The sequence below is a fragment of the Hippocampus zosterae genome, chromosome 11, assembly GCF_025434085.1.
Source record: "Hippocampus zosterae strain Florida chromosome 11, ASM2543408v3, whole genome shotgun sequence".
NCBI classification, from domain to species: Eukaryota; Metazoa; Chordata; class Actinopteri; order Syngnathiformes; family Syngnathidae; genus Hippocampus; species Hippocampus zosterae.
In genome coordinates this window covers 16002370-16023364 of record NC_067461.1, presented here as the reverse complement: position 1 = coordinate 16023364, position 20995 = coordinate 16002370, and the positions used below count along the sequence as shown (strand labels likewise).

The 20995-nt window shown below is 42.1% G+C and overlaps 1 protein-coding gene across 1 annotated transcript in view; it reads left to right on the top strand.

The window, feature by feature from the left end:
- The window catches only part of si:dkey-192p21.6 (uncharacterized protein LOC565246 homolog), a 26638-nt gene extending 5643 nt beyond the window's left edge, over nucleotides 1–20995 (top strand). Inside the window, exons 6-19 of the mRNA XM_052079939.1 lie at nucleotides 925–994; nucleotides 2000–2066; nucleotides 4137–4219; nucleotides 7602–7678; nucleotides 10061–10091; nucleotides 10185–10345; nucleotides 12211–12323; nucleotides 13744–13865; nucleotides 14439–14562; nucleotides 14662–14748; nucleotides 15517–15594; nucleotides 18358–18428; nucleotides 20300–20412; nucleotides 20541–20995. Coding sequence (XP_051935899.1) covers nucleotides 925–994; nucleotides 2000–2066; nucleotides 4137–4219; nucleotides 7602–7678; nucleotides 10061–10091; nucleotides 10185–10345; nucleotides 12211–12323; nucleotides 13744–13865; nucleotides 14439–14562; nucleotides 14662–14748; nucleotides 15517–15594; nucleotides 18358–18428; nucleotides 20300–20412; nucleotides 20541–20722 — 1379 coding nt within the window. The 3' untranslated portion in view covers nucleotides 20723–20995. The remainder of the gene's footprint in view (nucleotides 1–924; nucleotides 995–1999; nucleotides 2067–4136; nucleotides 4220–7601; nucleotides 7679–10060; nucleotides 10092–10184; nucleotides 10346–12210; nucleotides 12324–13743; nucleotides 13866–14438; nucleotides 14563–14661; nucleotides 14749–15516; nucleotides 15595–18357; nucleotides 18429–20299; nucleotides 20413–20540) is intronic.

Below are 20995 nucleotides of genomic sequence, written 5' to 3'. Positions count from 1 at the left end.
TCCCGCTTGGGTTCAAATGGCTTCTTTTTTATTTGTTCTTCCGCTAAAAAGGCAAACACAGCATCCACAGCCTCCCTTTCTGCTCCGCTTTGACGCACTCACATCTCTCCCGAGCTTGTTTGCTCTACTTTTAGAGCCTGATTCACAGCTGTAAAAAACATCACTGACATTTGAAAGTTATTGATGACGATGAGGATGAAGTACATTTCGCAGTACGCTTTTGTCTTCAGTGACGCCTGTATGTTGGGATGTATTCTTTAACTTTTTGGATCCAGGCTACGCTTTCAGTGAAAAATAGGAGAGAATTGTTGTCATGTTTCTTGTTTGTAGTGATTGTTTCCAAATTTTTTGTTTTCCTCCTCATTTAGCTCAGGGGATCGTCTAAATATGACACATTTAATAAACTAACAATTATCACTATTTGTATTACATCTCATTAGATTGTACAAGCGGCCTTAATAAGTGTCAAGTAAAGAGTTAATCTATTTATTTTGTGAATAGAGTTCATGTCTCACCCAAAGGTTCGTCATACAGTATGTCTCCTTTGCGTACATATTCCTTGTATGCCTCCACCCATGTGATTGCTCCGTGATGGATTGACCAGGAATTATGTCCATTAGGTTCTTGTTTGTTTGTCACTTAGGTGACACCTCTGGCGCTGATTGACAGTCAAAGAACTCATGGGAATTGGGTACAGGGAACTATTTATACCAGTTAGACTAGATCAGAGGTTGGTCTCATCTCGAGATCCACATTTGACCATTGTCACTCAGGGGTCACCCATGTTCGTAGAAGTCGAAACAAGCAAATGTATGTTGTTTTTTGTTCAAAAATAGAATTTGCATCTATGCTGGAATGCTATAATATTTGATCAGTGCCATTGATCATATAACCCTTTGTGTCTTTTACCTTGTGTTTATCCAGCTATTCTGGTGGCAGCTCTCTCCTTGGCTGTGACTGCTCTTTTATTTGTTGTTGCGCCCTACATATACAGGTATCTACAAAACTTTGAAATGCTGTTTTTCTTCTCTTATATTGTCGGTTCTGGGCTCTATTTTCATAGGCGGCGCATGCGGAAATGCTGGTGTATCTTTATTTTCATGCGGGGGCATTCATTGCTGCTATTTGGGATTTCCTCTAAACCTGCTTGGTGTCTAACCTAGCAAGAGCATTTCCTATGACATGTGCAAGGCACATCAGACAATTGTGTGGCTGAAAGTCGGTCTACACTTTAGCCTACTCACACCGTGTCTAACTTTGGGCACAATGTCGAATGCTTGTCTCATTTTTGATCATTTTTATGGAGGTGCGAGCAGACAGATGTGTGGGCTCTCTGGACATTTGTGGTGGATGTCATAATGTCTCATTCATAAAAATGACACAAGCGGGCATCAAACCTTCCGAACCATTCATTTCATTGAATCTATTATTATTATTATCATTACTATCATCATTATTTTTTTAATCATCCCACTTAACAGCACACAGCTCTGGATTGGTGGCACACTACCTATTTGGAATCGGGGGATCGTACATGAGGTCTATGGGCATATTTTTACAATACAATACATCCTGATTTATACAGCGCTTTCACAACAGCTTCAGCTGTAACAAAGCACTTCACAAACCAATCGCCAGAGTCTCATTCTGTATTTAATGAGTGCACCCACTCATGTTGTCTGCTGCCACATTGGCGAAAACGGTTATGTACACCTGGATTTTGGGCCTTCATCATCTCTCCTCGCAAGATGTGAATGTGCTGCATTGAAATGAGACGAGCCGCTTTGATTGGTGGCGAATGGAGTTACCATGTTCATCGCCTCAACGGTGCAAATGTCCTTTCTTAAATGCACTGGTTTGTATCTGCGAAATTACCAACACCCGATTTAAAACACTTTGGTGCAGATTTATGATGCACCCCGTGCCAGACTTGCCCCGCCCATCGAATCCTTTCACTAAAATGTATTATTTTCACTCTGCCATTTGGTGTTTCTTACAGAAAGTGTCGCACGTTGAAATTTGCAAAGACCATTTGCTGCCACAGACCCCAGTACTCACTTGACAATGTAAGTGCAACACTCTCAGTCTTTGTCAGTTTGGAAACGATCATATGCGATCGCTGTAATTTGGGAGCACTTTTCTAAGTTACATCCTGATCCAACAGTTCAACTACATTGTTTGGCTTGACCAAATAGAGAGCGTGGTGCATGGTAAAATTTCGCAGAGCCTCCAGTCATCAAGCTGCAGAGACACTAATAGAAAGATTGATACAAATGTTAGCAGAGCCATTTGTGCAGCAGACTGACATAGAGTCATTCAGACAAACATGCGCTGCATTTTTTGGTGAGCATGAATGGCTCCTCTCATTCTTCCAAGCAAGATGTCTCAGTCTTCCACATGCTGTGTAAATGACATGTAGATCCATCATTACTTATTAGTGATGGTGTCTTCCTGCTCTGCCGCTTTAAAGTGCTACATGGGGGCCAACAACTCCAGCGAGAGGGCAACGTGAGAGTGCGGTTCTCACAAAGAGAGTTAAGAGTCCAGAATCTGATATTATATAAAGATAAAATGTTACTTCTTAAAAGATGTTGCTTCCAATTTTGACAAAACAAGTTTGCGTTCCAGATTTCATCTTTTACCAATTGGGAACAAATGTGCTTGGAATATATCAATGAATGGAACAAAAAAATTAATCAACATTGAGAAATAAACACATTTGTTATTTCATATAATGTACATGGTGCTTTAACGGAAGAAGGACGATCACAAACTGGAGTCTTTCTGTCTGATGTCTTGGTACTGAAAATTTAAAAGTGGCAACAAGTTTTTCATGAGCCATCATATAACTGCGCTGCTCTCTCTGCACATCAACAGATTGCTCAGCTACTTTTTGCTAGGCAGAGAACCAGTGTTCCCTAACCAATAGTGCGCCAATATACACATAATACATGATAATACATACACAGCACACGACCGCATAAAAATGTCACAAATGTTTGTTCAACCTTTAATAATGCAATGTCAGAGAGTGCCTCTTCAAAACTTTAGACTGGTCAATCATTTGTAAAAATAACAGCCTCACAGATTCACACATGACCATTACTTACTTAAATATGGGCCGGTCTGGTTGAACACAAGGTTATTATTCTGTTAAAAAAAATGCTGAGAGATACGTACACAGGTTCGTTGTACCTTCTGCCATCCATTGGAAATTCACTTAATTCTGGCATAGATGGATGAATAAGGATGCATTCTTTGTGGTAAATAAATAATACTGTCGGAACGTAATTAAGGAAAATTTCCCACAGCATACTAGATCGCAATTACAGGACTGTATGTGCCATGGCACAGTGTTTGGGAATCACTTCTAGAAACAACCCAATAGAAATGGCATTTTAAACATGATTTAAATTTTTGTGCAGTTCAATGTCTGCCTTTTATTAATTATTAAGTATATGCTCTAAATAAAGAAATACGGGGACGTCTGGGAGGTCACTTGATGTTTTGCAGGACTGCACCAATCAGTATTTTCATATCAGCTATGATGAGACACATTTGACTTAATGGGGATGAATCCTATTTGTGTACATGTGTTGAATATCAATATATACTGTATAACATAAGATTGACATAGATATAAAATAATGATAAATATATCCATCCAATATCCATCCATTTTACACCATGTGGCGGGTTACTGCCTGGACACCATAGACCGGTCGCCAGCAAATCACGGCACGCATTTTGACAAATAACCAATCACTCTTACATTCACACCTATTGGACACTTAGAGCCTTCATTGACCCTAAAACGCTTGTTTTGCAAGCAACATGCTTGCAAACATGCAAACTCTACACCGTACGTTTTTTAACCACAGGAGTCCGTGTGCTGCGATGAACAATATGTTCAGGACATTCACATTTGAGTTTAACTGTCAACCCGTGAAGTTTTTTTCTGTGACCCAAGAGGGCAAAAATCAACGCATACTCGCTTGATATTTTCCGTTCAATACAACATGCACTGTAGTAGATGCAGAAAGCGCGAATGTTGGGATGACAAATGCTTCTACTCATGTTGTAATGCACTTAATGTTTCAGCGTGATATTATTCTCCCTTGTTATTCCGCCTGCAGGATGAAGCGCACGCTAGACAAGCTGAGGACAGTGCCACTAAAGTGAAACACAAACGTCTGCGTTCATTGGACGCATTTCGAGGGTATGTGCCAACCATCTTGTTATTCAATCTATCACCGCACGAGTCTCTTTTTGCAGCAGCATGATGAAAATCTACAGGCCTGGTGTAATGAGTAATTACAAGGGTCACACTCTGGCCACACTGCTCCCCCAAGCTTTTATCAGGCGGGCTAGTTTTGGGCATAGTGTCTGATATCAGTACGTCTTGCCTTAGCACTGTGTGTGTCTCCCTATTGGATGTGTGTGATTGAATCTGGGCTCCCTGCTCGTCTTAATTGCGGCCTGGGGGGGAGACACAAAGCACGCCTCTCTGGACACAGGATGCTGGTGTGGCTCTGACCTCCCCCCCATGCCAAATAATTGATGTAATAATACAGTCAACATATCAGCACACATGCACATGGCCATAGATCTCCTGCCAACATGGAGACCGTGGAGGAAACCCAGCAGCACAAAGGCAGCATCCAGCAGATGAGAAACATTTCCATCTCCGCCTTGCATTTAAGATACTTCATTGTGTGGAACCGCAGCACCAATTTTTCCAATCCAAAACGCTGCATATCACGATTTATTTTGGGAGCTCGGCTGGTGATGTGCATTCACGCAAGCGTTTTTAACAGTTCAAGGAAAAGATGAATGATCTTCCATTTCCCATCAGTGCCGCTTCCAGCCACTCACCTGTCTGCTCATATTGGTTGAAATCTAGTTTAGGGGCCTGATAAATGAACAGTGAAGAGGTTTCTTGGTAAATTTATAATTCAGGGACTACTGTTTTTGTGGTGGGGCGGGGGGAGGAGGGAGGGGGGGGTTCCATGCTTTCAATTTGGGATTAATGTTGGAACAGCTGTTTCATGTTTTTGCACTGCATTGTGCACCATTGCCCAAAGCAAGGTCACCAAAGGCAGAGTTTGGTGTGCAAGAGCAACTTGACCTCATCGCCATTCAACACTTTTGAGATGAACTCGAGTGGAGTTTGTGAGCCAGACCCTCTCAGGTTTAACAGCAATGACTTTCCTCTGGACGCATGGTTCAAAATAAGTACACATAAACACTTCCTGGCTGGCTTTATCATGTGGAAAGTGTTAGAGATGCAAAGGGCAGAAGTGCTAACAGTACTCACATTCTGTACTTAAGTAGACGTGCAGATACTTTAAAAGTAACACAAACAAAAAGAAGCCAGTTAGAGGGGTAGTACTGATTCTACTCCTGTTCTTAAGTAGAAATAAAAAAAAGACTAAAATGTAAATAAGTAGGCCACATATGAATGGATGTTTACTGTCAATTACATCCAATCCCAATTTGACAATTTGATACAAAGATAAAAAAAAGGGGGTGGGGGGGTGGTACCACATTACATTCCACATGCTTTTGTTGAAATGGCAGCTAGGGTTGGCTAAGAACTGAGTAAAAAAAAATAACAACAACAACAATAATTGCGACATTAACTAATGACAACAAGTGAAAAAAGACACCAGTCTAGCTTCCAATATACATGTCCTGACTTGCAATAATGTGAAATACCTGGCAGAGGTTTTTAATCAAACTGCATCTGGGCCTTTTGACTTATGATCCTTGCCCCTGATAAGTAACAAGTTCTTGCCTCAGAGAACACAGACATCAGTCATCGACTGTAAATGCTGACCCATTCTTCACGGCAAAAAGGCGTTTGTTGTGAGCAAAAGGGGTTGGTAATAATTGCCCCGCTGACATGATATAGTGTGCAGTGATGGTTGCATGTTAATTTTTCTAAAAGGATTCCAATTTTAATTTCGGGCCTCACAACTAAAAGCTTGTCGCCAGTTTGCGCGGAAGAAATTGCCCCGTCAGTATTTAGTGGAACAGGAGAACAAATAATAAAGCGGGCCAGCGCGCTGCCAGTTCTTCGCCAGATGGCTGACTCATTCATTTCCTTCCTTGTTTTGACTGAGCTCCAGGTTTTCCTCTGATTGGGTTTCAAAAGTGTCCTGAAGTTTGGCCACAGAGCGAGAGCCCATATAGTGCACATACAGTATCAGTAGCTTTCGCACGTATAATCATCATCATGATAATAAATGGGCCAAGAAAATCACATTTAGTTAGAAGTTGGTTCATTCATAAAGAGATGCGTCCCAATATTTGTGGTCATGTCATCGCAGCTTTCGCTGTGCTCGTTTGTGAAAAAGTGCTACTCTACATTTACAGCACCACATGGTGAAGGTGAGACTGAAATTGCGAATGCATACACAATAATTCATATCAAAGAGGTCTGTAAGCGAGTCGTAACCACTCACGACTGCCAGCAAGCTCCATCTGTAAATAATCTGTCCGCTATAAATCAGGGCTACTGTGTCACCCCCACCAAATCAATCAATTTCTGCTGTAATAAATATTCAGAGGATGGCACGTTGAAATTTGCAACTGATTAGGAATCATCAAATAACTCGATTCAATCCAAAAGTGATCTCCACCCGGGTCATTTGTTGAAAAGTAGAACAACTGTTTTCCCGGGGGAATGATTTAATGATTATTTGCAGCCGCAAGTGTCAAGTACGTGACGGCTGTAGTTTAATCTGCCTAAGACGCAACATTTTCATTAGAGAGATGGTCCATAAACCCTCATGTTACAGTCGTTTCTTTTACTCGTCTGGTTTACTTCCTTAACCCTTGTCTTTTGTCACTATGGCGACTAATGGATACGCACGTCAAAACTTCATTGATATATGTGAGCGACAGATAGAGTATACGGTCACGTGAGCATAGTTCACTTTGATGGACCTCTGGAGAAGCTCGGGTCTGATTAAAATCTAGTATCTGCAGTCTGAAGCTCAAAGACCAGTAATGGCCTGGCGCAGCCTTTAATCGAATGGAAGCAGAAGTAGATGCAGTGCGCCTTATCGGATAGACCGTAACTTTTACTGATTTCATCATCACACTTCAAGGCAATCTTTTTTGGGGGGTTATTGAATCACACTTAAAGAACAACAATATATGATGGATTTCGGATGTTGAAAGGTTTCAGTCTGCCCCAGAGCAAAGCTACAACATACCAGCGCGCTTTCACTACTGTGAGTTTGTGCCATGTAATTCTATACGCCGCAGATTTCTCAAATGCAACACCTTTTTTCCCCGCCGGTGCGCATGATTCAGTGAAGCACTCCATCACGTGCGCGGTGTTTTAGCAGCCTTGCTCACTGCAAAGAATAAAGTGTATCATATATTAGACACCAAAGCCTTTAGTCAGCAGTCTTGCTTGAGGATATCCAGAGGACAAGTGTTCATTTCCTGAGTGATTTATACTGCTCGGTTTGCATTATCCTGCATGTGGATAACAGCAGAATATCAAAGTTGTTTTTTTTTTCTCATTTCTTTTAGTAACAGTATCTGTTATTGAATCAGACCAGTGCTGACTCATGCTGTCATTGTAGGTTTGCCCTCACAGTGATGGTTTTTGTCAACTACGGTGGAGGAGGCTACTGGTTCTTCCAACATGCACCGTGGAATGGTGAAGTAAAGTCTTATGCATTCCCATCTACAGTAACAAACATTCCTGATTGGGTCATATATGCTGCACTATAAAAAAAACAAAAACAAAAAAAAAACAATTTTGGGGTAGGGAGGGTCGAAATACCTGTGCGGACCGGTACCGGGCCACAGAATGGATGTTGGGGACCACTGTCCTGATTGACAGGTATTGCCATGTGCCCTCGTCATGCTTTTCCTTATGTTGGCCCGAATGCACCTTCGTTTTTGTTCTTCGAAAGAAACAAAATGGCTGAAAATGTTGACGTTGTCATGGTAACTCAAACTCCTACTCACTTCGACACTCCCTGCGGTAGAGTGAAAAGTGGCTCATGCATGAGACAGGACTGCTCACCTGAAACGGTCTGGTTTTACTCAGGTTGTTAAACGTTCGCTCTAATTCTTGATCCGTTGACATTTTCAGATATCTTTACAAATATTTTGGATGAAAGCTGATTCCATCGTTCTGTTCAATGAGGTCTCTCTGATAATTTTATGAAAGCCAACAACCGCGTGCAGGCCATGCTTTGTTTGATTTGAAGTTACCCCTACTGCAAGACAATATGATGTTTGTGCCCACCCTGCAAAACATTGAATTTAAAACTTGAGACTGCACACTGGAAAACCTGCGCTGGGAGAGGCCAGGAATGATTTTCACTGTTAGTGAAAAGACCCAGACGCAGAGAAATGCAGAGTTTGAAGGTGTATTGTCTGAAGCAATGCCACATGACTCCCTCTTGGGACTGGCTCCAAGTCAACCCTTATATAATTCAATTGCTCCGAAATTGCTGAGCACAACAGAAAACCTATAACCACAATCTTCGTTATCAGTATTCTGAAAATATTAACGTGTGCAAACAAATCAGTTCTCACTATCGCCTCTCATTTTACTTGTGCCTCTGCTCAGTTACCAGCGTGCGTGTTAAATTTAAATTTGCGCCTACTCCTCCCATAATGTGCAAAATGAACTGCACAGTAAGTTTGCAGTTCTGGCCAACACAATCCTGGATGCACACAGTTCGTAGATCAGCTTCCACGTCAGTTTGTTTGAACAATTAGTAAATTGGGGCCGTGTGTTTTTTTGCGTTCTCTTTGACGGTATATTGTTGTTATGTAACTGTTTCTGCACCAATGTATTTTAATGGGATGATATCGTGGTTCACATAGCTGACTTTTGATGCGGTTGTCGCAGGCTAAATTGTCTGCCAATGCCATCCTGTGTCAGTTGGAATTGGCTTCAACTTCCCTGTGACTCTAAACAGGATAAATGGTATAGAAAATAAAAATACATTAATGGATATCGTTCATGAAACACCACATTTCCACCAAATTGTACAGTTGAATCCGTCTCAGCAGTTCAGGTTATACAATCCCCGATCAAGTTTTGTGTCCACTGCAGTGTGTGTCGGCCAAGAGTACCTGTTACAATAGATTAATTTGAAAAGGAAGTACAGTAAACGAAACGTGTAATAAAAAATAATATACGGTATATCTGTGGATTTTCTTAATTTAATGAATTGGCAATTATACACAATCCAAGTCTGTTACCTAAAACTCAACGGAAAGCATAAACTTACCCCGGCGACTGACACCTTAACAAAGGGATAGTGAGTGCTAACGTCCGGGTTGGACATTTTCCAAAGGTCTACAATGGAAATACAGTATATAGTAAATATCATAATAATATAAAAAATAACGTTTTAGTCATCGGACTGATTGATAGACTATGTTAAAAAAAAGCCATGAGATCCATATCATGTCTAAATTCCCCATCTTCAACAATTTCCGACCCCATTTGACTAATTATGACAAATGTGATCGAAAGCCACACACACGCGCGCGCACGCACGCACACACGCACACACAAGCGCGCGCGCACACACACACACACACACACACACACACACAGTACATGCAAATGGATCACCAGCATCACATTGGAGGAGCAAGAATGTATTTAAAGGGTGGGTGGGACTGTGTGGGAAGGTATAAAATGAATAAAAAGAAAAACACGGAATTAATCATAGCTGTTTTTTTTTTAATTCCCAAAATGATTTGTTTTGCCATGAGGCGTACGCACGTTAAGTTCTATAATAGCATCTTTGCCAAATCTATAACACCATATTGATTTTACAGGTGGTGTGATGAATCTTTTCAGTGCTGCAGGGGCCGGTACTGTCACAGCACTCCAGCTGTTTATTAATCATATTAATAACAGATGCTTTAGGTTGAGGGCCAACATTTTTTTCTTATTTATTGTAAAACTTTTGGGAGCGTAGGAGTTATATGAGGCCAAGAGCTGTGTATGTATAGTCAAGGAAATATATATATACTAATGATATAGTACTGTACTTTTTTTTTTTAGGTCTGACTGTGGCTGATCTCGTAATGCCATGGTAGGTCATGTTTTTAGTTTGTTATTACCTTCATTCTGATAGAAGGACATTCAAAAGTGCTCTCTTACCAACATCAGATGTTTTGTCTTTGAGGTTTGTCTTCATCATTGGGACCTCAGTGGTGTTGGCGTTCAGCTCCATGCAAAGGAGAGGCGTAGGCCGCCTGCAGCTGCTGCAAAAGATCACGTGGAGGACTGTGGTCCTGCTGACGCTCGGCTTCTGCTTCCTCAACTACTACCCGCGCGATGGACCACGTAGGTGCAAAATTAGCGTGTGCTCCTAATGGAACATGTACATCCTGTTTGCAGACAGGTTTGTTATTTACTTCAGTTCTGTGCTGGGAACATCATTAAAGCATAATAGCTCATCCACTCGCCACATAAATAATGTACCTGTTCCTTTGAAAAACAACACTCTGCCAGTCAAGAATGTCATCAAAAAGATTCTCTGATTCTGCAACAAAGCACCGGCAAGTGAGCGCCCCGTTTCTTTGTTCTGTCATATTTGAATGCATTGCCGTTTGTCAGGTTGACAAATATCTTATGAGATCTGACGCTATGATTTGCTCTAAAAGCTGCAGAGGTACGTAAAGGATAAAGTGGAGAAAAGCAGGTAGACTTTGCTCATTTCATCGACCACCTGAGGTTTCACAGGCCACGCTTTCGCACATTAGCCAGATGCTAATGGTCTTTTTTCCTGGGTGCATCTCTGTGTAACCCAGTTAACAAAAATATTGTTATTGTGTGTGTGTGTGTGTGTGTGTGTGTGTGTGTGTGTGTGTGTGTGTGTGTGTGTGTGTGTGTGGATTCCCAATCCAGCACCAAGGGAGGCTTAACCGGGGAAGATTGACCAAAAACAAGCCGCGCTGTAATGGACGATTACAAAGAGATAGAATTACAGCCCTCAGCTTCATGCAGCTGCTCCTGCAGCTTCTCACAACAAGATGACTTTTACCATAAACTCAAGCTTCGACCTCGGTCTCCAAGGACACCCTTGGCTGTTTTGTGGCTTAGTTTGATCTAATCAGAGAATGCAGTCACATTATACGAGGGTGCATCAATGTCAGACGAGGCAGAGGAACCTGTAATAACCATTGAAATTAACTCAGAGTCACCTCATATAAACATTAAACCATTTTGATTCTGTCCTTTGAGTTCTTTGGGATTCATAAAAGCATGAAGCAAGCTTGTTGATGAACGAAAATCAGAAGAGTATAATTTCATCGGAATGTGACCATCATGTTCATTAGACACTGGCTTGTAAAAAAAAAAAAGTTTCCATGAAAGCCACTAGAATGCTGTTAGCTAATTATTATATTATACACTAATATATTATCAGTGGAAAAGCCAGAACACTCCTTCATTGTGGTCGCATCAGTGGTTGCAGTTTTAAATTGGACACCAAAACTTTGTACAACTTTTTATATATATATATATATATATATTTATATATATATATATATACACACACACACACACAAACCTATACACAATGTTTTTTATTTTATACATTACATATGTTTTGATTGTCAATATTTTATCTCAATGTATTCTGTTGTATTGTTGTTATTTTATGTATGTGTTGGACAGCTGCGGCGCTATATACTGTAAATCCAGAAATGTTCCTGGACGACAGAGAGAGTGAATTGTCTTGCGGGATAACCTGCACATTAACAAATGTGACATGAGCTAGCCGCGTTCCTTCTGAGATGTCCTACTCTTATTGGATGTGGCCTGATCGATGATTGGGATTTCATTGTTTTTCCGACACTTTTTTACAGCAAAGAGCTTTTCAATTAACTAATGTGTAGATTACCATCAATCTCTCACCCACGAGTCAATCTTATCCAACTCGATCTTACGCAGCGCAAGAGATGATTTGAACCTGTGATCCGCTTTGCAACATTCGTATCCGGCATGCTGACATACCCCACTGACTTTTGCTTTCCATCACTCTTTTCCGGAATGCAGCGGATGGGATGGTTGAAAAGATCCCAAGACCAATATTATCAGTTTGCTGATTTATAAGATGCTGAGACAAGCAGAAACAACTTCAATTCAAGTGAGTTATGTATGTATTGATGTATTCACCACTGAGAGACTTGCTTCATGTGTTGCAGTGTCTTGGTCGTGGCTCCGGATCCCAGGGGTTCTGCAGCGCCTGGGCTTCACTTATTTTGTTTTGGCTCTACTGCAGATTCTGTGGGGACACAAAGAGAATCAACAGAAAGGAGTAAGCAGCTCCACATTGTTCTTGCCTGGCTTTTATTTGTAAAAGAAAAAAAAAACTTTTCTTGGTGCTTTATTCCTGGACAAAGATCACATACTAAAACTCATTCAGTACCAGCCATTTTCAGACCTTTTTTTAAACTTAAGTCTCACCAAAATGCATTATTGTTGTTTGGATTATTCTATTTCAATGTAATGGTATATGATTATAAAATCATAATGTTAAAAATTAGCAAATTTTCATCATTATCATTCATTCTTTTTGCTAGCTGTTCCACTTGCCTCATTTGAAAATGTGATATAAGTTACCAAATATGAATTAATGTCGAAAGGCACCATTTTCATAGTCAGGTGCAATAAACTAGGTCAAACTTGTGGCGCAGGTGATGAAATGCAATTTTGGCAGACATGATCCAGGCAAAGGCAGACAGATTCTGCGCTCCGCTGATATGTGAGGTTAATGTCATTGTATTTCATTCAGAAATATGACATCAGCGGACATCAAACCCTCTGAATCATCTTAGAAATCAATTAATTGAATGCAGTATTATCCATCCATCCATTATCTGAGCCGTTTCACCTCATGATGGTTGTAGGCGTGATGGAGTCTATCTCAGCCACCTTTGAGCAGGAGGCAGGATACACCATGAAGTGTTTGCTAGCCAATCGCAGGGCACACATGGACAAACACCCGATCGTGCTCACAATCACATCTAGGGACAATTTTGAGTGTTCCATTAACCTGCCATGCATATTGTTGGGATGTGGGAGGAAACAGGGTGACACAGTGATCGACTAGTTAGCACATCTGCCTCAGAATGCCGGGATGCAGGGTTTGATTCCGGCTCTCGCTCCCTGTGTGGAGTTTGCATGTTCTCCCCGTGCCTGTGTGGGTTTTCTTTGGGTACTCATTGTGCCTAGGTGTGAGTGTGAGCATGAATGGTTGTTCATCGATGGTGTGCCAACCAGTTCAAGGTATACCCCGCCAACTGCCCGAAGACAGCTGGGATAGGCTGCAAACACAAACACGCAATCAGTGTTTGAAAGCGGTCTCCAAGCAACCATTTCATAATGGCCAACATTACATTATCCGCAAGTAGAGATTTTTGCAGTTCTTTACCATCGTACTTTGTGTGGGACAATCCCCTGCACAAATTCCAAGTCTGTTATGCTTCTGCTGTGTGGACCACGTGCTTTACCTGCGTTGAAGTTCAAGGGAATAAGGCTTCGTTTCGCTCCTCTGTTGAGTCTCACAACGGCGCTAACGCCCATTTCTAACTGCGCCATCCCAAAAACGCAAAATGATAGACTGGACTTTACACTAGATTTGCATGGGATACAAAAAAAGTGGCCCCTAAATATATGTACCGACATTTTTCCTGTTGATAATCATTCAAGTTAACTTTGAAGAGTTTGTACCACAGGGTCACTGGTGGGCCACCATCCAAGATGTGGTATTGTACTGGCCCCAGTGGCTGACCATGATCATCTTGGAGACTTTGTGGCTCTGCATCACCTTCCTCCTGCCTGTACCCAACTGCCCCACGTATGTAAAGCTAAGCCTGCTCCCATGTCACTGAGTCAGTCAACTGAATAATTCACTCATCTAGTATGCCAAAGGTGTAAATTGCTCAGAGCTCTCCATGATGGTGCAAGCTCTGTTTCTGGTTGTGGTGTATCACCAGTTAGTGTGCACCTTGTGTTGTTGGTGTTATGAAGTACGGTGATTTATGGGCTTGCGCTGAACGCTTCAGAGGATGTAATTAGACTATCTGGCTCTGTCATGTGCAATAAGAGGGGGAGAGGCAAAGGATCCATCTTCCTTGCTCGTAGCTCTGCTAAATGCTTCTTTTTGTGCGTCACTCCTACCACACACAATTACCAAACATTGTCTGTTTGAGCTATAATGTGTGCATGTGTGCATATTTGTATTCAGCCTGATAAATGATTTTCCACAGTGCTGTCAACAGCAATAAAAAAAAGAGGTTTTTGTTTTCTCATATAAATTATAAGCTTGCATACATATTTATACATTTTCATTTCACACATTTAATTTCATTTCAAGCAACTAAATGTGATTTATTTTTTTAAATAATGTTGTTGTCTGTTTTGCCATCAGAGGGTATCTGGGAGCTGGTGGAATAGGCGATAATGGCCTGTACCCCAACTGCACTGGGGGGGCAGCAGGATACATTGACAGGTGGATATTTGGTGATAACATGTACAGGTATCCTACTTGCAAAGTAAGTTTATTTGAATTTTTTCAATTTTGTATTATTGGGACAATTTAAAACAGCATGTGTGTGTGCGTGTGCGTGTGCGTGTGTGCGAGTGTTCTCCAGGAAATGTATCGCACTACTCAACCTTTTGACCCAGAGGGAATTCTGGGCACAATCAACTCCATTGTGATGGGATTTCTGGGAATGCAGGTGATTAGCATTGTGTGCATTAATTCATCACCTACATTTAAAACTAGCGACAACATTACTAAAATTTGTGAATAGTTGCTGTCACTGTTTTTCTCCGGGTTAAGATAACCAAATGCAAAACATCATAGTGTTTGTGCAGATTAGTGAAGCTGAAGATGTCCAACAAATGCACAAGAGCAATCTGCTCAAAGCATACTTGTTTTGTTGATTTTCTTTAACTGGCTGGATGAATTAAATCAAATACTAGTCCACATTCATTAAAGACGTGAAAAATGTGTACTGGTTCTCCGTCATATAACTACCAAAATTAAAATGAAAAATATTGTCACGAAGAGCGGTGAGTCTTGAGGTGGGACGTTTTTGATATAGTCTGCTAGCAACTTTGTTTAAACTGTGTCGTGGTGGGAATCTGCCATTCAGAAACCAACATTTCTCATTTCCCGATGGACTATTGAGACTGAGCACATCAGTCACTGAGTGTTAGATGACACGGCAGGTGTTCACCGGCCTCGTTTGTGTTGGCCCGTGTGCTAATGTCCTCGGCTGAAATGTATTCATCATCACCAAATTAAAGAGAAGGTGCAGATGTCTTACACGCCACATCTGGCCCAATGGGATGGGCGAAATGTGACCGCCGCATCAGGGACACCTCCCAGGCATATTTGGTTACTCAAGGTCAAATATATGAATATGAGGGGTGTTTCGGTTGCTTCCTTTCAAATGTATATTGAAATGACTTCTGGTATCTGCCCTTGTCTTTTTTTGCAGGCAGGGAAAATCATCATTTTCTACAAGGGGAGGAACATCCACATCCTGTGCAGGTTCCTCGTATGGGCCACCATTTTGGTAGGTCACCTGGAAGTTGTAACGCAACAAGAAATGATGCCGTCTGCATGGCATACTCAAATAAGACCATACCCGTCTCATAGGTAAATGTTTTTTGCAAGGCTGCCTGGATGTTAGTCATCACTGTCAAAGTCATTCATTAGCAGGGCTTCGTGAGGACATGTGTGTGTGTGATCGCAGTACATTTCAACCTCATCCACATGCGGTGCGTTTCCGGGCAGACACGACGAGCCAGCGCCCCAAGGGCATACGTACTGTCTCTCATGAGTGGCGCATGTGTAGCTCTGGATTGTTATGTAAAACACAGGCCACAACATTAGGTACGCAATAATACGAGAGTCGTATGAATATAAAATCTGCTTATTCAGCCAAATTTATAGACGCATTGTTAAATAAATAAATCAGCGTGATTATTATTACTTGATTTGCTTTTTCAAGGCATATATTTTTTACGTTGCTGACATAGAACTAACTGTCCAGCGTCTGCTGGAGAGCAAGGTTGCTCACCTGCATGCTAAGTCTCTGCAAATATTTGCAGACCAAAGACATGGCAGTCATGATAAACTGGTAGATCAGAGACACCTTAGCGTCATTAAAAAAAAAAAACATTTCATCACATTGTAGCTTCTAGTTAATATTTGTTTTGGAGTTTCACTCCATTCTGGGTGGTCTCCAAACACAAAAGGGGCAAAAACAGCAAAGCTGGACTCTGTTTCACTGTGAGTGGGAAAGTGTCCCACAGGGAAAGGCAAAGGTTATATGACATGGCCTGTTTTGCATCTCAAAACGTGCCGCCAGGCTGTTAGTCCACTCGAACCAGAGTGACAGTTATCCGCATAGGAAGCATCAATGCGTTTGGCCGTTATTTTTCTAATCAGTGAGCTACTGCAAAGGTACAGCGTGTCGGTTTGGAAATGAGGTTAAGAGCAGCCCGCGCGCTATGTGGAGACCAACATCCTCAAGTAGCAGTCATGTGACTTGAAGTGATGATGGAGCCGCCTGGCCTGCCTGCATCGCTGCCTTTGAAATTCAACTGTGCTGTGGGAAGGCAAGAGGACATGTTGAGCAGGGGAAACAAACAAAAACACTGAGTTTATTCATACGGTGCTCAAAGAATTCTGCCTTCACAAAGTTGCTCATGCTTTAAGCTGTGTCCAGTATTTCATGTACTGTAGACAAATGCAATGTTGTAATATAGGATACTGAACAAATTAATTAGACCACCTGTCATAACAACGAGAGGAAACCATCCGGCATTATTTGGTGGAATTTCAAACTGATGTGTGTGTCTCATTGTTTGTGTTTGTTTGCCTGGAAAATATTTTTTAAATGGTGGAAAATATCCATTATTTTTAATCTTAAATAATGGCTCGCTAAAGAAACTGAACTTATAAAAGTGAACACTGTTCATGGTACTTTGGTTTGATCAGTTCAAAAAATAGACAGCAGAATTCCGTGCAACATGTACAGCGAGAAGAAAATTCCGTACTCTAAATCTTCAATTTGCTTTTGGTGTCATATCTGCAAATTCTTTTTGCCGTACATGAAAAGCATCTGAAATTCCGTCCTGAAAATTTGTCATCATTAAATTCTCTCTCTCCCGGTGGTGAATATTTCCGACCTTTTATTAATGTAGCGTGTTGACTGGAGGGAAGTGAGACGGATTAGATCCATTTAGTTTCTCACCCCGTGGCACCAAGTGATAAAGTAACACATAACGAGATTAATAAACATTTGACTTTTATGATTCCCCGCACAACCACGGTGGACCAGTTAATGATGCGGATGCTACTCGACATCATGATGTTGGCAGTGCGTTGCAGCGTTTATTGATGGAGCGATGCAGGGATCCGGGCAAACAAATCAACGTCGCGATCGAAATAGTTTGCTATCGTTCGTTCACAGTTTTAGCTGCTCTTGAAACAAACCACTATTGTGTGGAGAAAGGAAGCAAAGATGTTTTAGACATTAGCAGGTCACCGTGTTCATTCTTGCAAGAGGCCAACCGCAAGACCGCGATACTTTTCCATAAAACCACAAAGCGCAAACCCGCTTTCCATCACGGCAGGCTTGTGTCTGATTCCTGTGGCAGATTGCTATTCGGGGGCAGCCGAGTTGCCCCCCCCCCCTCCCCCAAAAAAGGAGGAAGAACAACAAGAAGCCATGTTAATTAAATCCCAACGATCAGACTCCAGAAGTGAGAGATTGAAATTGAGCGATTGTCCCACATACCAGCCTCATCCCACATCCTGCAGCCTGGAGAGCCTGGAGGCTGAATTCAGTCCCGACGCGGCTATTTCCACTCCATCGATTCTGTCATCTCAACATGGATGATGGATATCCACCCGACAAGCCCTGATTCTGATCTCTTCCCCCGCTTGCTTTCTCCCCGGCGTGTAAAATGCTTCTTCAAATATCTAAATCATATCTAAATGGGAACAGATTAGACCCGCTTGGGCGTTTATTGATGCCAGAGTCATTTGATTGTACTTTTTGTGTATGGAGTCGAAGGGTCAACTGGACACCGAATGGATTCTTTGCTTGCGTCTGACACTGTCAATCTCTCTTTGAAGAAACATCACCGGAGAGGTGATCAATCAAACGGTTGTGTTTTCGGTTCCATCCGTGTGACGGAATTGATCTCGATCCTCTCATCTCATCTGCTGGATTTGCCTGATTCTGTTGCCTGGTGTTTTAGTTGCCCCGTGCATCTCGCTTGATTCCTCTTCATCGATTTGAAATCTGTTTCATTTCCCTCCTTAGGGAATCTCGGCAGCCGTCCTTTCAAAGTGCACGCGAGACGAAGGATTTATACCTGTCAATAAAAACCTTTGGTAAGTGCTTCCTGACCCTCTAAATCCAGCTACTTTTCTTCACCAAGGAAAGGATGTGTTTTCCAAATGGCGCAAATCACAGCTACTAAAACGCGGGTTTCGTTACTTCAAATGACAGCCTGGACTGTAAATAATTGGCAGAAGTGTGAGGTGGAGTGCCATATGCATCCTCCTAACATGATCCCTCTTCCTTTCCGAGCTGCAAAATCGCCCCCCCCAGCCCACTATCGTTCCCACCCCCTTGGCAGAAGCACTCGCTCCGTAGTTTCACTGCCACGGAATGGAAGCGGGATCTGGGAAAAGCATCAACGTAACCGCAGTGCTGCCTCTTCCAAAACGATCATGTGACTAGTGGAGGAAAAAGACGAAAGCACAGCATCTCGGGTCATGTATTGTTTTGATGGTCTCAAGTGCGCTGTACATCCCAATAAAAATAAAAGAAGACCACCCCCCAATTTCCCCCAGTCCGAGCGCAGGCCTAAATCCCATTTTAAGGCCGTGGGATGACCTAATGAAGGCTGCGTCCTTGAAATCCGAGAGTGCGGGAGGAGGGAAAAGTGAGTAGTCAAGATAGATCACGTCAAGATGTGCTCGGCTGCCAGACTCCCACCCAAAAAGACTGAATGCAGTCATTAAGTCACAGTTGTGTCATGTATATATTCATACAGAGGACCCTTAAAAATCAAACGCCGTATGGCCTTTACGGTTCCGAGGAGCTCGAGCCTGTCCCAGCCAAATGTGGACGACAACTAAGTTGAATCTGAATGTCAACTGCCCCGCTCACCTCTACCGGTCTCACTTTTTTAACAGCAAGAAAAATGTAATTAGTTTCAACAGGGGCGCGTCCACTTTGTGAAGCCGCTGTACTTGCTCACACACTGACTGCTCTATGACTGCATTTGTTTCACTTGACCACATCGTCTTTCATATGATGGGCACCTCTTAAATGTTGCAGCAGGAAGAATGCCGTTTTCATCTGTGATGTGTAAGCAAATTCTTCCTGATGGTCCAAAGCCTCCCCCTAAAGCCGTGCTCATCCCTCGCCATTACCTGCCTGGGCTTTTATAGGCAGTTCATCATGCACAGGTTATTGAGCTCTTGAGTACGAGTCCCTGCCGGGATGTCGAGCAGTAATTAACTCCCAGCCAAGAGTCCTTTTTGGCCCCACTTCAGCTCAGATTAAAATAAAAGGAAGAAAAAAAAGCCATCTCAGAGATTCTGGGAGGCAGCCACTTTGCATTAGATGATATTGCATCAAACATTCTTGCAACTAGGGACAGACGGGACATGGCTGGCTGGCTAGCAAGAAGCCTGCGCCAAGGATCCACTACTTCTGCTTTAGACATTAAATGAACAAACGTATTTGGGTATTGTGGTGTCCATTGCAGCCACTGTATTTGCAAGACAAATCTCGGGATGTGTTATCGGTGATATGAGCTGGGTGTCCTCCTGTTTTGGGCCTCGCAACATCAACAAACGCTCATCCAGGTGACCCGGCCAAGGTTGATCGATGTCCCTCATGTCCAATCAGTCGAAGGCTGCAAATCAAACGAGAAGAAATCATTTGTTCCCTTTGGAGCAATAAAATCTTCCAGTCTTCTTGGAAGACGTTCAACGTGATTTCCATCCATCCAGAACATTTGTCATTATCTCTTTTCTAAATTTCAGTTTCGCTTCATCCCAAAGGTGTTTCATTGGATGAAGGTCAAGTTTTTGCTCCTAAACTGTTGACGCAGCTGTTTCATCCAACCGTAGACTGAGTTCTGACTTTTCTTATGCAGTACTGTCATTTTTTAAAACCCCGTTCACACCATTCTGCTAAAATGCACATTGCTGCAGTCGTAACATGTTGTTGTGATCTTTTCCGTCAGGTCATTGTCCTACGTGACGTGTATGGGCTGTCTCTCCTTCCTCTTGCTGGCAGGCATGTACGTTATCACGGATGTTATGGGCTGGTGGGGCGGACAACCGTTCATATATCCAGGTACTGAACGTGGCCCCCCTCATCCTTAAAGGATCATGTAGTTCCCAAAAATAAATCAATAGTGCATTGCCCTTTTAAAGCACGTCAGGCTGTACATGAATGTATGCCTCCACCGCTCTCCTCATCAGGAATGAACTCCATCTTGGTGTACGTCGGACACTCGCTCCTGGGTTTCTACTTCCCGTTCAGCTGGGAGATGCGTTTCCAAGGAAACCACTGGGAGTGGCTCTTCCAAAGCCTTTGGGGAACTGCATTGTGGGTAATCATTGCCTACATGCTGTACAGGAAGAAATTCTTCCTCAAAATTTGAACTAATTCGTTCTGCTGCCTTTACAGTTTGTTGAATTCTCTATTTTCTTCCAATATCTGCAATTCAAATCTTGAGCTGTGCTTGTGTATAATGGCGGTTATCCAAGCTTGTGTACATAAATAATTATTTTGATGTTTCACTGTTGTCCAAAACTGTGTATCAACCACATTCTGCTTAAGGCCTTGTCAAACTAAAAACAGCAAGACTTTTCAGGCACTTATTGACTTGAATGAATAACTTGATAATTAATGATTAAACTCAGTTATTTCAGTA